Source organism: Arvicanthis niloticus, chromosome 8, assembly GCF_011762505.2.
Source record: "Arvicanthis niloticus isolate mArvNil1 chromosome 8, mArvNil1.pat.X, whole genome shotgun sequence".
Lineage (NCBI taxonomy): Eukaryota > Metazoa > Chordata > Mammalia > Rodentia > Muridae > Arvicanthis > Arvicanthis niloticus.
Genome location: NC_047665.1, coordinates 9,317,935 through 9,333,619, shown reverse-complemented (window position 1 = coordinate 9,333,619; position 15,685 = coordinate 9,317,935). Strand labels below are relative to the sequence as shown.

The window sequence follows — 15,685 nt, the reverse complement described above, 5'->3', positions numbered from 1 at the left end:
CTCTGGCTCCAGGAAGCCTGGTATCCCTGGGCCATGGAAGCTTTAAGGTCCCCGGGTCCCTATCTTTGTGGCTGTATCACTTGGCTGGGCAGGTGGAACCATGAGAGACCTCTGTAGGATAAGCAGAGTGGTGCCTGGGTCTAGCCTTGCCTGCAACTGGTGATTAACCCTCTCTTCTTGCTGTTGGCTGTCCCTCTGAACTGCCGTTTTCTTGAGGTGACAAACAATAACTGCATCATAACTGCTTCCTGACAGGCAGCTGTGGGAAGGAGTAAGAGGAAGCAGAAGTGAGAAGCGCTCAGGGAGCTGTGGAGGCTGAGGCAGGGTGGGGTGGCTGTGGGGCGAGGGAGCCCATTGCTGGGTCATTAGCAGGTGAGGGCGTCCTCCCTCTGTGTCCTTCCAAGATGTCCTGGGGTCCTCACACCCAGCAGATTGAATTGTAGAGGCTTTGGTTTCCTGGAGTTTTGTGAGCTGTGGCCAACGTGTCCTCTGAGACAAGAGAGAGGTGCCCTCTTGCTATGTTGGACCTGGCAGAGGATGGCCTGGGTCTGGGGGTCCATAGAGTGATCTGGAGCCCCTAATGCTCCCGACTTTCCCTCAGACACGTTGTAGCATGAATAGCTGTGTGCTTCTGCTTTTAACTGGCACAAAGTAATTGAACATGTTGACAGAGTACGGCAGGGCAGCTCACACTCCTCAGTGTCCTCCACAGCTGGTCTGCTGTGGTAGACAGCCTCCTGCCCAGCCCCAAACAAGTGGGGTGGGAGCTTGGGAGCAAGGACCTGGGATTTCTAGGCTCTAGATCTGTTCTTTCTTTCTCTCCTCTTTCTCCATCATCCTCATCTTCTCCCTCTCCCCCTGCTTCTCTCTCTTTCTGCAATACAGCCCAGGCTAGTATAGAACTAGAGAGCCTCTTCTCTCCTGAGTACTGGAATACTGGCTGCATTCCAGGCCCAGCTTCCCATCTCTTAAAGAAGCAAACTGTATCAGGCACAGAGTGGTTGGAGGCTAGCATCAGTGGCGTCTAACATTTGACTTGTGGTCCTTCACAGGAGAAAAGGGAACCTGGGGGAAGTTTCCCCAGCTCCAGTTCCTGGGCACATCCCCTCCCTTCTCCCGTATGTCCTATAGCACATGTTCCCCGACTGGAGCTCAGAGGCTCTAGCCGTGACCTGAGCTTTGAAGGACAGAGAGAATTTGCACATGGACAAGGGACACAAGAGGGGCTTTGGGGCAGAAGACACACATGCAAATCTTGGGTAAAGAGAATACAGGGTGTGTGTGTGAACTGTGGACAGGATACCACAAGTGGGAAAGAGCCACTCTTGGAAGGTGAGGCCCAGGTCCCCTAAGGAGATTTGGCTTGCCAAAGGTGGGAAGTATGTCCCACAGCTAGTCTGAGCCTTGTACAGGCCTGGTCTTGGGAGTGCCTGTGCCTGTCATCAAGGTGAGGCAGGTTACCTGGTACTTTCCTATCTCACAACACATTTTTCTTAAGTGATGGAGTCTGAGAAGTGCTGCTGCCAACTGCAGAACTTTGGCCTCATTATGATCAATGAGTATGCTTGTGAGAAGTCACAGTGACAAAGGGGACAAGACTGTGAAACTTAGGGTCAACTCATATAGTATAGGCAGGAGGATCAATAGGAGTTGTAGGTATGAGTCAGGCATGACCCCGTGACTGCTGGGCAGCAGCCTTAAGGGTTCCTATAGGCAAGAAGGAGTGTGTAAGCCATCTCTCCTTCCCAGGAGGTGGGATGTGAGCATTCCGGTGTGGGCACCATCATCTGAGTTACACCTGGAGGACAGGAGGGGGAAGTGGGAGGGAACAGAGAAGGGGACTTGAGAGGAGCCTCCAAGGGGCTGTGGGGAATGAAGGTCCCAGTTTGGTTTCTTTTTCTTCAGCTGCACCTCTCTGAGGTTCTGTGTAACCTGGGGTGGGGGGAGAAATGTGTGTGTGTGTGTGTGTGTGTGTGTGTGTGTGTGAGAGAGAGAGAGAGAGAGAGAGAGAAGAGAGAAAGAGAAGAGAGAGAGAGAAGAGAGAAGAGAGAGGAGAGAGAGAAGAGAGAGGAGAAGAGAGAGGAGAAAGGAAAGGAAGAGGGAGAAAAGGAGGAAGAAGGGGAGGAGGAGGAGGGAAGGAAGAACAGGGAGGAGGAGGAAGAGGAGGAAAACTGGGTTTGTCCAGTGCTAGGGATGGAACCCAGGGCCCTGAATATGCCAGGCCAGTGTTCTACCACTGACATATATCCCAAGCCTTTACAGGTTTATTTTTAGCTGGACGGCGGTGGTATTACACATCTTTAATCCCATCACTCGGGAGCCAGAGGCAGGTGGATCTCTGAGTTCAAGGCCAGGCTGGTTTATAGAGTGAGTTCCAGAGCAGCCAGGGCTACACAGAGAAATCCGGGCTGGAAAAAAATTATTTTGAGATACAATCTTTCCAAGTTCCCAGGCTAGCTTTGAACTCTCAGCCTTCCTGCCTCACTTTCCAAATAGCTGGGATTACAGGCACACGCCACCACACCCAACTGCCTGCCTTTGGATTGGAGTCCTGTTACTGGCTGTGGTGGGTTCCTTCCAAACTTCCTTGCCAACAACATGATAACAGGTGCAAAGGGCCAGCCCAGCACTGTCCTCCGTCATTAACGTCCTTCCCATGGTGAGCTGGGTGGGGATGAGTTGAGGCGGACTTTGGGACATGATGAGATGAATTGTGCTCACATCAGCAACTGATCAGCCCGTGGCTGTTGCTTTACATGCAATAGAAAGAAAATGATTGAAAGAAAGAGATAAAGGAAGAGGAGGAAACTCAGTTTGTCCAGTGCTAGAGATGGAACCCAGGGCCCTGAATATGCCAGGCCAGTGTTCTACCACTGACATATATCCCAAGCCTTTACAGGTTTATTTTTAGCTGGGCGGTGGTATTACACATCTTTAATCCCATCACTTGGGAGCCAGAGGCTCAAAGCTAGAGTCCTGAGGAGATGTCAGATGCGCATGTGCTAGCCCAGCCAGCAAGGAAGCCCCAGGACCTTCCACACATACATCAGCATACACATCGGCACTCTGCTCCCCCCCCCGCCCGACTCTCACACTGCCACCCCCCACCCCAGCTCTACCTAGACCCTCCCTGGCTGGTGTACTATGACCTCTACATTCAATCTGAGAGCATGTGGGACAGAGTCTCAAGAAAGAGCAGGGTCCATGGAGACTCTAGTGAGGTTACAAAGGCATGGTGAAGGTGCAAACTCCGGCACAAATGAGAGGGGTTCAAGTCTGCAGAGCCCCTGAGAGCTACAGGCACATGGGCTGGCATCACACCATCCACAGAGCAGAACAAGGCAGGGCAGAGGAGAGCACAGGCTCACTGAGAGTCACCCCCTGGACTGACTTCCACGTCTGCCGTCACTGGTTTTCTTTGCTCGGTTTTCTGCTTATTATCACAAGTCAGCCCGGTTTACTCTGCCAGCGATGCAAACCTCCCACAGGATGTGGGAGCCCAACCCTGGCTTCAGGGTCCACTACTTCTCCACCTCTGTGCGGGTACACAGTCTTCTGTCTTGGGCTTACTCCTATACTGGCTTCCTGAGGAAAGATTCCTAAGAGGTAAAAATGTAGGCTTGGTCTGTCTAAGACTGTGTGACCAATAGCTTTAGTGGATATGGACAGAGTCCTGGGCTGGAAATTCCATGTTTTCAGCGTTTTGCAGAAAGTGTCCTGGCCACTCACTGCTGCATCATAAAACATTCCAGAGCCAGAGGCTTAATCAGCAATCTGTTATTAATGTTCGAGAAGCTGTAGGAATTTAGATTAGGTCTAGCAAGAACTGCTCAGCTCTGTTCTTGGTATTTGAGGCTTCAGCTAGGATTTAGTGGTGGACTGAGTGGGCATCTCACAGCTTGGCAGCCACAGGGGCTCAACACCCCCTCCTCCAGCACTGCTGAATCTCTGTGGGAGCAGACCTGTACCGCGTGCAGTCTCTAGTGTGTACATACTGGATGCCGGCAGCAACATTTTGAGACATTTCTGCTCTTGAACGTTGGTGTTCATAGAAGCCTCTTGCCCTGCCCTGGGGGTATCCATGATTATAACGTTTCTGGGTCTCTTGCTTTTTATGTTTCTCCAGAGTTGGTCAGCCTGAATTTGAAAGCTCTGCTTTAGCTGGGCGGTGGTGGCGCACGCCTTTAACTCCAGCACTTGGGAGGCAGAGGCAGGCGGATTTCTGAGTTCGAGGCCAGTCTGGTCTACAGATTGAGTTCCAGGACAGCCAGGGCTACACAGAGAAACCCTGTCTCAAAAAAAAAAAAAAAAAAAAAAAAAAAAAAGCAAGCAAGCAAGCAAGCAAGCAAGCTCGCTCTGCTTTATTCTGTTTGCCCACTTCCCTACCATGGCTGCATCTAGCTAATTCTAGTTGGTGGCCCCAGCCTGTGGGTAGCACAGGTCACCTGAAGGCCACACTACAAGGGCCCCTATGGAGACCCTCCCACACACATTTCAGAATCTACTATTTGTTTTCCCCTTTAGGCGGGTCATTTAAATCTTTAGGCTGTTGTTTTGTTTGCTGGAGATGAAACCCAGTGCCTCACACAAGCTAGGCGAGCACTGTCCCTGAGCTGAAGTATGCTCCCTTCACTTGCCCCATGTTCTTGGCTGCGTTTCTGGTTGTGGTTGATGAGGTGACAGACACCAAGACAACAGCTCACTAGCTTCCATTATTCCTACTGCCATTCTAGTGGGGTCTAAGAGGGGGCAGAGGAGTAGCAGCCAATGCAGGGCACCCCACGAAGCTCTTCTGCTCCTCACAGAGGCCTCCCCTCATCCCTCAGATCTTCACCTGTGTGGAGATCTCCCCTTCCTGTTCTTGTTATCCATAGCTGCAAGACTTATCACCACAAAGGTTCCTGGCAAAGAACAATGGCAATGAGGCCACATGCTACTACAAGCCTCTAATCCCAGCACTTGGAAGTTTAGGAGTATACATTACACCACACACACACACACACACACACACACACACACACACAAGTCAGTTAGGCATCATGGCACATACCTTTAATCCTAGAACTTGGCAGGTAGAGGTAGATGGATTTCTGTGAGCCCGAGGCCACCCTGGACTACATAGAGCGTTCCAGAACAGCCAGAACCACACAGAGAGCCCCTTTGTGAAAACAGCAATAACCAAAACACAAACAAACAACCTCCCCCAAAACACACCAAATAACAACCTTCAATTCCAGCACTTGGTCAAAGGAAAATAGATCTGAATTTGAGGCTAGCCTGGTCTACATAGCCATCCAGAGCTAGAGACAAATACACAAACAACAAAACCCCAACCACTACCATCCTGTCTAGAAAGCTTGAGTCTGGGCAGGGCTCTGAGTGGATATGCAACTCCAGGCATAGGCTTTGATCCAATATGGTTCCTCACGCCTGCAGCTACTGAGTATTGATTATCAATAGGAGCTCTGAGTGGCGGCCGGTCTCCCTCTGCTCCACCGCAGCTCCACAGAGACTTGTTCCCATCCCTGGCAGCCATTCAAGGGCAGCTTAGGCTCTCTTCCAGCACAGACCTGTGTTCCTGGCTCAAAAGACAAGAAGTCTTATAGCCTTGGCAGAGGGCATCTCTGGTGTCACGTTCTGAAGACCACTCCCGTCTGATGTCATCATTGTTCTTACGGGATGTGTCCCAGTCAGGGCCGCTGTTGCCGTGATGAAACACCATGACCAGAAGCAAGCTGGGGAGGAAAGGGGTTATTCAGCTTACACTTCCACATCACTGTTCATCATTGAAGGAAGTCAGGACAGGAACTCACACAGGGCAGGAGGCCCTAAAGGGGTGATGCATACTGGCCTGCTCCCTATGGCTCCATCAGCCTATTTTCTTTTTCTTTTCTTTTTATTGGATATTTTATTTATTTACATTTCAGATATTATCTGCTTTCCCCATTTACTCCCACCCAGAAACCCCTTATCCCATCCCCCCTTCTCCTGCTTCTATGAGGGTGTGCCCCCACCTGCCCACTCCCACCTTCCCATGCTTGAATTCCCCCACACTGGGGCATCTAGCCTTCACGGGACCAAGGCCCTCCTCTCCCACCAATGCCCAACAAGGCCATCCTCCACTACATATACAGCTGGAGTCCCTCCATGTGTGTTCCCAGGCTGGTAGTTTAGACCCTGGGAGCTTTGGTTGGTTGGTATAGTCGCTCTCCCCATGGGGCCACAAACCCCTTCAGTTCCTTCAGTCTTTCTTCTCTTTAACTCCTCCATTGGGAACCCCATGATCAGTTCAATGGTTAGCTGCCGGCATCTACCTCTGTATATGTCAGGCCTGGCAGAGCCTCTAAGGAGACAGCTATATCAGGCTCCTGTCAGCATGCACTTCCTGGCATCTACAACAGTGTCTGCATTTGGTGACTGCACATGGGATGGATCCCCAGGTGGGGTAGTCTCCGGATGGCCCCTCCTCCAGTCTCTGGTCCACACTTTGTCTCTGTATTTGCTCCCATAAGTATTTTGTTACTTCCTCTAAGAAGGACCGAAGCGCCCACAAACCGAAGGCCATCAGCCCAGGGTTGGCACCACCCACAATGGGCTGGGCCCTTCCTGTCAATCACTAATTAAGAGAATGCCCTGCAGGCTAGCCCACAGCCCAATCTTATGGAAGCATTTTTCTCAATTGAGGCTCCCTCATTTCAGAGGACTTTAGCCTGTGTCAAGTTGACATAAAACTATGCAGCACAGGATGTTGCTGGCTCAGTAAAGAGGTGACTGAGTGGTGACACAGACACTAGGAGCATTGGAAGCAAGTGTAGCCACTTCAAGAGGAAGGAGCCTGCCACCTAAGGAAGCCCAGGTGGGCCAGAAAACAGAGGGAAGGGGAGAAGCCAAGACAGGGGGCTTTCTTGTGTTTTCATGGGAAGAAAGGTGGACAGGAAGCCAGAGCGTAACCAGCAGGACTGGGTGTGGGGATAACCTCTGGGTGCCATGGGCAGCAGTGGTAATCACCCACCTGTTTAGTATTTGCACCGGGATTTGAAGTGAGAGACACTGGAGGGTGGTTAGCACTCTGGCTTTGAATTGTTCCATTTATATAAGAAAGGAGTGGCTGGAGGTTTTGTTTGCTGTCTCTGGAATCAGCTGCACTAACTCTCCAGCCAGCCACACCCCAAACAGAGCATCATAAAATACAGGAAATAAAGAAGCCACAGTTAGCACTCCTGGTTCAGCTAGCACTCAGGAGGCAGAGGCAGGAGGACCACTACAAGTTCACAGCCAACCTGCTCTACAAGGCTAAGTTCCAGGCCAGCCAGGACGACAGGGAAGCAGATATAGTCGGCATTTCTTGCTGAGAGGAATGTCAAACAATGAAAGTACTTGTTTGCCATAATGCCTAAAATAAAATAATTTCTCTCCTTTATGTTCTCTCTCTCTCTCTCTCTCTCTCTCTCTCTCTCTCTCTCTCTGTCTCTCTCTCTCCCCTTCACGATGGGTAAGCAATATTTGGGCAGCCATTAGCTGAGCAAGGCTTGTCCACTCACTGTGTATTGCCAGAGTAGGAACAGATCTGGGAGATGGTAGATGGTAGGTGGCAGCCAGTATCTATTGAAGGCATAAGTCGGGACACTCAACATGCTGAGGGTACTCAGGACAGTGTCAGAAGACATTTAAAATGACCATTCCCCCAACCCCGACCCTTCAGTGTCTTCAGAAAACTGAGTGTTTTAGTCAGTGTTCTGTGGCTGTGAAGAGACACCATGACCTTGACAAATCTTATAAAAGGAAGCATTTAATTGGGGCTGGCTTACAGTTTCAGAAGCTTAGTCCATTATTATGGTGAAGAGCATGGTGGCACACAGGGAGACATGGTGCTTCTGGAGAAGTAGCTCAGAGTTTTACATTCTGATCTGAAGTTAGCAGAAGAAGACACTGGGCCTGGGTTGGGCTTTAAAACCACAAAGTCCACTCCCAATGACACACTTCCTCCCACAAGGCCACACCTACTAATCCTTCTAATCCTTTCAAATAGTTCTACTCCCTGGTGACTAAGCATTCATGTATCTGAGCCTATGGGGGCCATTCTTACTCAAACCATTGTACTGAGGCAAGATTGATCTGAATCAAAACAGGAGGGTTATGCTGGGGTTCAGAGCTGGTGGACAACAAAGGGCTGAAAGCCAGACTTGACTGTTGAAGGGATGTTGAGTGAAAGGGAGCCAGTCATGGCAGAGATTGGGGATGAGAGAGACCAGGAGTGGGGATACCAGTAGCAAAGGGGCAAAAGAGGCATTCCTTTCCATGGCAGTAATCATTAACCTTTGTTCTATGCTCTCTGGGAGTTGGCACTGCAGTGTAGAGGCCCGTGTGCCTTCCTCACAGAGGAGCCAGGGCCAGAGGGGCTGTCCACAGCCTCTGGGCTGCACAGATGGCCCTGCTGAGTCTCTAGGTGCCCCACGTTAGCCTCAGGCAGTTGGGACTCATGGTATCATTTGCTCCTTTCAGTAAGGATGGGGGAGGAGGAGTCGGTTCCTCCTGGAAAGCACTGAGGTGTGTGGACAGGAAGTGACCCTGGAGGTCATCTGGGAAAGCAAGAGGGCAGAGATCTTGCTGGAGAGGAATGATAGGGTGGAGTGGCATATGGGGGTGTAGAGGCTGGGGGGCCGCTAGGGGTCTTAGGAAGCTCTGTTTAGGAGCTGTCACAGGGCTTTAAGCAAGAGACAAGGAGTTAGGATGAGATTTCTTGAGAGCAGGGAGTGGGCTTGAGTTGGAGAGAGTCCTTGAGGCGACTTATATATTAAGCATGATGACGGAGAAAGTGGTCTATATGGCACAGTGGAGTGGAAGGGACAGGGGACAAATTGGATGAGACACTTCTAGTGGGGAGCAAATTGGATGCAACACTTCTAGAGCAGAGATGTGAAGCGGTGAGCCTCTGAGTGTGTGACAGAGAGCATGAGCTGCGTGCTTCACGGCCATAAAGCTTCTCTTCCCCGCCTCCCTCTCTCCCCATCCATGTGGCCCTCTGAATCCTTGATTCTGAACGGTGCTGAGGTTATGTGTGAGACAGGGGAGGTGGAGTGGAGGCTGAGGGTGTGCATGCTGAAGTCAAAAGACTGCTTTCAAAGCCAGTCCTGTCACTGTTTTCTGTGTGGCCTCAGTCATACCACTGACAGTGCTTAGCAACTGCTCTGCCGCACACCCAAGGCACTTAGAACAGCACCTAGTGCTCAGTGGGTGCTGACTTCTGGGGTTAAGTGTAGATTCAAACATCCTTCCTCCCCTCTGACTTCCCTGTGGAAGATGGACAGAGGGTGGTAGAGACCCCGGCAGAGATACAGAACGAAGGACACTGATAGCTTAGAGCCAGACCTAGGCAAGTGGGCTTTGCCAGAAGGGAGGACTGTGTCCTACTGCCTACCCCTCACCTTTTCTTTTAGGTCCCTTCGAGATGGCCTGGCTGTGGCTGCTCTGTGCACTGCTTCCTGCCTTCATGGTGTCTGGTGAGTGTCTTCCTCCCCAACAAGGGCAGTATTAAACTGGAGACCCCAGCAAGACCTTGTGGGACTCGGGCCTCACTAACAAATGCCCAGACTGAATGACTCACTCTAGGTAGGCCCTGGGAGGACTATAGAAGAGTCTTGGTCTAGTTGGGTGGTCTGGGCTGAAGGTTGGCTGTAAGGGGAAGTCATCTAAAGGACCAGCTGGTGGTGAGGTACAGGGTGTACAGACCTCCTCTGCTGTGTGTCCTTACAGTGACAGCTAACTCGCCACCAAAGTTCCCAAACGATATGTCGGTGGTGAGCCTGCCAGAGGACTTACCCGTGGGTGAGTAATGCTGCAACAGAGCCCAGCGTTTATCCTGAGATCCTCACATATTCCCTGCCTATGTCTGAGGAACAGCCCCTGAATGATGATTGCATGTGCAGTTAGCCCTCTGCATCTATGATTTAACATCACAGGTTCAGCCTCCAGGGTCTAAAATACTCGGCGGGGGAGTTTTAATAACTTTTATTCTTGTCCCTATTTCATAAACCAACTGTTTCCACCCTATTCCGTGTCATGGTCACCTAGAGGGGATTTGAAATCAGGAAAGACAGGCTTGGGTTCTATACAAAGGCTCCATCACTTTCCATGAGGGTCCTGGGAACTCACTGATTTTAGCATCTCAGGAGTATCCTGGAACCAACCTTTCGGGATACCACCAAATCCTTTTGCCAATCCATTTGAGATTGGTTGATTCTGAAATTGCGTAAGACAGAGGACCTCACTTAGGACTCTCGATCATCAGCTTGAGGACAGAACAGCTCAGATAAGATTCTTTAGGCACCAGAAGCATGCCTTCCTGCATCTTAACAGTTTCTAATCAGAAAGGGTCTCTCTTATCATGGCATGGTCATTTAACACAGTTATTTATTTATTTATTTTTTACTACAGAAAGAAATAAAATTTAAAAGCCATTAAATGTATCTTCCAGCCAAGAGTGTTTCTTCCATAGAACACTGTGCAGCAATTTCTAGTCTTACTGAAGCAAGAAGCCCAGAGGCAGGAAGAAAGGCTGGGTGGTGGTTGGGGGGAGGGGCAGAATCCCAAATCTCAAGTTGCATTTGCATCTCTGCCCTGTGGGAAACTGAACCAGACCACCTTAAAGGAGGTAGCCATGGACCTGGGTCAGCCCTGTTCATCTGTAGGTACCGTGGCCTTCTGGTTGGTGGCTACAGACCCTGATAATGACCCACTGACCTATGGAATCAGTGGCCTAAATGCCTACTACTTCTCCGTTGTTTCAAACACTGGGGAAGTGAAGCTGGCCAGCTCTTTGGACTTTGAGGTAAAGGATGGTGGAGTGGGGAAAGCCTGGAGAGAGGGGGCAGGCAGGGGCAGCCCTTGGAGCCTGAGTTCTGGGAGCATGGTTGGGATCCCACACTGAGCAAGGCTTCTTCTCCTTGCTGCTACAGACACTCCCTGACTTCACGATCACCGTCTTTGTAAATGACCATCACAACATCCAAGTAAGTGAAAGAAGAGAGGGGAGGGTGACCAGGAAAGGGACAAACATCAAGTGTCCACCTCTGATCATGTGTCTATTTCAGCCAAGCAGAGAGTAGTTGATGTCCCAGTCAATATTGCTTCATGTTGATTGTTTTCAAAGTTATGTGTTTACCTTGTCATACAATATGACCATAAGTTTGATATTTATTAACTAAGCATTTGTTTATAAAATTACAGTGTTGGTTTATACTAATGTAAATACTGATTTTAAAAATGATTTATCTTTTGTTTTCTGTGTGTGAATGCTTTGCCTGCATTGTATGCCCCTGCATTGTGGGCATGCCTGATGCCTACAGAGGCCAGAAGAGGGCGCTGGGTCCTCTGGAACTGGCGCTGCATCAGTCTTAGTCACCACCACGTGGGTGTTGGGAACTGACTGTTGGTCCTCTAGAAGAGCAACAAAGTGGTCTTTTTTTGGTTTTTCAAGACAGGGTTTCTCTGTGTAGCCCTGGCTGTCCTGGAACTCACTCTGTGGACCAGGCTGGCCTCGAACTCAGAAATCCACCTGCCTCTGCCTCCCAAGTGCTGGGATTAAAGGCGTGGGCCACCACCGCCCGGCAACAAAGTAGTCTTAACTGTATCTGTTATTTCAGTTACTGCATCTACTCAATGACTGGTGTAATGTTGTTTCCAAGTCTCTGTATGCGCCCCATTTTTTAATTTTTTTCACTGAGTGGCTTCCCCAAACCCCCTCCTCCGTCCTCCTGTTAAAGTCTTGGTGATATGGTGGCACATGCCTGTAATCTCAGTGGTTGGGTACTGGTGGTAGGAGGAGCCATAGTTCAAGTCCACTTTTGGCTACACTATGATTTAGGCCAGCCTAGGATAGGTGAGGCTCTGTTTAAAGAAATAAAGGCAGTTAAGAGAGCAGACTTATTATGGCTCACAGTTCTGGCTCAGTGCCAAGGGGCTGCAGCTGGTGAAGGACTTCCTGCTGCCAGTCACAAGGTTGCACAGAACATCACACGCACAGGACAAGGACCACCGTTCATCGTTGTAATGTCTGTTTCACCCCATGGGAGCCCACCGGGGGACTTTAGTTGATCTCCTTCATCGGGTTCTCAGGTTCATCACAGATTATGCTATGGGTGGAGAAAGCTAAAACATGCCCTGTTATGGAGCAAACACGTTTTAGATTAAAAAAAATATATAAAGAAAAACAAACCTGCCGGGCAGTGGTGGCGCACGCCTTTAATCCCAGCACTTGGGAGGCAAAGGCAGGTGGATTTCTGAGTTTGAGGCCAGTCTGGTCTACAGAGTGAGTTCCAGGACAGCCAGGGCTACACAGAGAAACCCTGTCTCGAAAAACAAAAACAAAAAACAAAAAACAAAAAAAAACCAAACCAAACAAAACAAAACAAAACAAACCCAAACCTGAATGCTTGCAACTTCACATTCACCTAATATACAACACACACACACACACACACACACACACACACACACACACACTCATGCATATCCATGAAGGATGGAGAGGGAAGAGGCATACATCTAGAAGAAAGGTAGCAGAAGCTCTCCTGGAATTCTTTTCTTTTTTTTCCCCCCCCACAAGACGTGGGAAGGAGCAGGCAGGATTCGAACACGCGCACAAGAGAGACCCGCACCCTCTGCAGGCGGCCGCCTTATGGGCTGCACCACCACTGGTTCGCTGTGCTCTCCTGGAATCTTAAGTCACATTTTCTGACCCCACCTGGGTTTTCTCATCTGCAGGTGACAAAACAAATGCGGGTGATTGTAGAAGACAGAAATGATAATGTACCCATTTTCCTGAACACTGGATTCTCTGCCAACATCAGTGAGGTATCCCCGGGTCTTAGTGGGGCAGGGCATGGGGAGGGTATCTGAGAACACCACTCAGCAGAGGGGGACCAGGAAGCCTTGGTCTGGGAGGTGCAAGGACATAATGACAGGGCCGCTTTTACAGGCAAGCACCTCAGATTAGAAATCTCTCAGTTGTAGAAAAAGTACACATAGAAAGGTGATTCTCGAATGTTTATAAAGAGTGGAGGTACACTGAATTAGACAGAGCCGGTGATGACAAAGTTACCCCGTGCCTGCCACTGCCGTCTCTGTATCCCTGCTGTTTCTGTGTCACTGCTGTTTCTGTCACTGCAGTCTCTGTGTCACTCCATCTTTGCTTCACTGGTTGCCTCTGTCCTGAGGTGTGGAGCCCATTGGCTCTGGCTCTGAGCTGTCTCCTTGCCTCAGCAGCTTCAGCAGAAAGACTGGCCATTTCTCTGTGGTTTCAGCACACACAGGCCTGGCTTCCATCCAGTCACTTTGGCACATGTGTCCTGCCTAGAGACAATACTGAGGTCTGGAGTGGCTAGTCTGGGCCATGGCCCTTTCCTCAGCCGGATGGTGTCTCAACTTTAGCTTTAACTGAGTAGGAAGAGGCTCTCCCAGTGCTGTGCTTCAATAACAAATAGAACATTGTCCCCAAATCTCCAGACCATGCGGTTGTGAACACCTATGAAGTGGATTCAGGCATAAAATCCACCTGACAGGCCCTACCCAGCACCCATGTTGTGGGCATTGTCCTGGTTCCTCACATCCCCTGGTGGGCAAGACTCCCCTGGGTATGATGCTTCAGGACTTACAGTCTAGAGCACAAGTGGTACCCAGAAAAACAAGCTGTGAGAGATGCTGCAGAGATGTGAAATGCTATAAAGATGGCAAGATAGGGAAGAGTGGAAGAGAGTCCTATGATCAGACTGCTTCTGCCTTCTCTGAGTAGGTGATGTCGGAAGAGACCTGAATAGCAAGGAGCCTGCTGGGGATGGAGGGGGAGGCTCCAGGGAAGAGATGGTCTGGACTGGGAAATACCATGTACAGGGGTCCTCAGGCAGTGATGAGGCTAGCCTCAGAGGCTAGAGGGTAGAACATGAGGAGGGTAGAGCCAGCAGCAGCCTGACTTCTGAAGGCCACCAAAACTGTTTGGACCATGTTCTGGGCAGAGTGGGAAACTTTCAGAAGCCAAGTGTGAGGAAGTCCGACTGTGGCTGTGGGCTGTAGGGCTACTGGGAGCCTTTAGGAATATCTGAGCAGGGGAGAAGCATAGCCAGGCTGGATTCTAGAATGCTCTCTCACTTATGGCCTTGATTGTACATCTCAGGCTCATTGAGTGGTTGGTAGGTGGGTGGGTGGGTGGGTGGGTGGGTGTCCTGCTGGGTGCTCCCATCCTTAACCATCTGATGCCTCCCCTGAAGGCCCAGTCCAGGGTTGGGGTGGGAGGAACACACAGGTTTAAAAGTCCCTTCTTACAGACCCTGCCAGTCGGCTCCGTGGTGTTGTCTGTGCTGGCTAAGGACAGTGACACAGGGTTAGCCGGTGTAGTGCGGTATTTCATACGGAAGGTGAGTGTGAAGAGTTCCTGTGGCCCCAGGTGGGAGCTGGACTCATTGTGTCTTACGTCCACCAGGGGGCAGCATCTTCACAGGCAACCACAACCCTAGTTCCTCAGCCTTTCTCTGATCCGCCCCCTCCCTCCCAGCCCCCAACACAGAGAAGTCGCACTTTACCCAGTTGTTGGAGGGTCCATCCTTGCTCCTACCCCATTCACCAGCACTGTCAAGTTAAAACATCATAGCTCCCAGGATCCCAGGAGAGTGCAAGGCTCAGAGAGGACCTGGCTCTTGCCCAAGCTCACGAGACAACTGAGGCGTGTGTTTTTTGAACTTTTTGAAAAACTTAGTTTCAACCCACCGAGGCATTTATACCAGCCAAGGGAAGAACCCGAGGTTCCTAGAGATTACATTGGAGACATTTGCATGTCTGGCCAATGGTAGAGCCAGGATTTGACCCTATGTCTCTCAGAGTAGGAGGAGCAGTGATGTCGCTGGGACCTCACCCAAGTGTCCTCTGCATAGGTCATCCCCAGCACTGCTGACAGCATCAATCTCTTCCGCATCCTGGGAAACGGCTCCATTGTACTGAATGATAGCCTCAGCTACAATAACAAGAGTGCCTTCTACCAGCTGGAGCTGAGTGCCTGTGTGAGTGGGGGTGTAAGCAGAGCTAGGGGGCTCAGAGTTGTCGCACTGTCTCACAGAAGGCCGTCTCTCCCCACAGGACTCAGGGGGATTGTTGAATAACAAATCAGTCACCCAATGCTCCCAGCCAGTCTTTGCATCCATCTCAGTGATTGATAAGCCAGACCTGGACCCTCGGTTTGTCAGGGAGTTTTACTCAGCCTCTGTGGCTGAGGATGCTGCCTTGGTATGTGCTGGGGATGTGAGGGCGTTGGGGAGCAATGGCTGCCTGAGAAGAAGGTCACATGCACTCACCAAGCCTCCTCCCAGGATACGTCCGTGTTGACCGTGGAGGCCGTGGACAGTGACAAAGGCATCAATGACATTGTGACCTACAGAATCACCAGTGAGAACCTGGTTGTCCCCTGGAGAAGGCTCGGGTAAGGCTGGGGTGGGGCGGGGTGGTCAGAGCCCTGCAAACAGCTGCTGCAAGCGCCTCTCTCTCAGACTCCACAAGGCCTGGGTGGTTCAGCATCACGAAAGATGGAGTCATCATTGTCAGTGGCTCCCTTGACAGAGAGGAGCTGCTTCAGGATAATGAAGAAGTGCAGATTCAGGTCACGGTGAGTGTGACTCCCCTTCTCTAACCCTTGACCTTTGCT

General features: G+C 50.5%; 1 protein-coding gene across 2 annotated transcripts in view; it reads left to right on the top strand.

Moving 5' to 3' along the window:
• Window positions 1–15,685, top strand: part of Cdhr2 (cadherin related family member 2) — a 35,397-nt gene that overhangs the window by 995 nt on the left and 18,717 nt on the right. The window contains exons 2-11 of one of the 2 annotated variants that reach the window (XM_034510753.2): window positions 9,438–9,500; window positions 9,754–9,825; window positions 10,689–10,828; window positions 10,956–11,009; window positions 12,763–12,852; window positions 14,319–14,408; window positions 14,922–15,047; window positions 15,124–15,270; window positions 15,354–15,429; window positions 15,531–15,646. In XM_034510753.2, the coding sequence (XP_034366644.1) occupies window positions 9,449–9,500; window positions 9,754–9,825; window positions 10,689–10,828; window positions 10,956–11,009; window positions 12,763–12,852; window positions 14,319–14,408; window positions 14,922–15,047; window positions 15,124–15,270; window positions 15,354–15,429; window positions 15,531–15,646 (963 nt within the window). In that variant the 5' untranslated portion in view covers window positions 9,438–9,448. Of the gene's footprint in view, window positions 1–9,437; window positions 9,501–9,753; window positions 9,826–10,636; window positions 10,829–10,955; window positions 11,010–12,762; window positions 12,853–14,318; window positions 14,409–14,921; window positions 15,048–15,123; window positions 15,271–15,353; window positions 15,430–15,530; window positions 15,647–15,685 lie in introns of those variants that run through there. The other variant, XM_076938995.1, reaches the window with a different exon arrangement.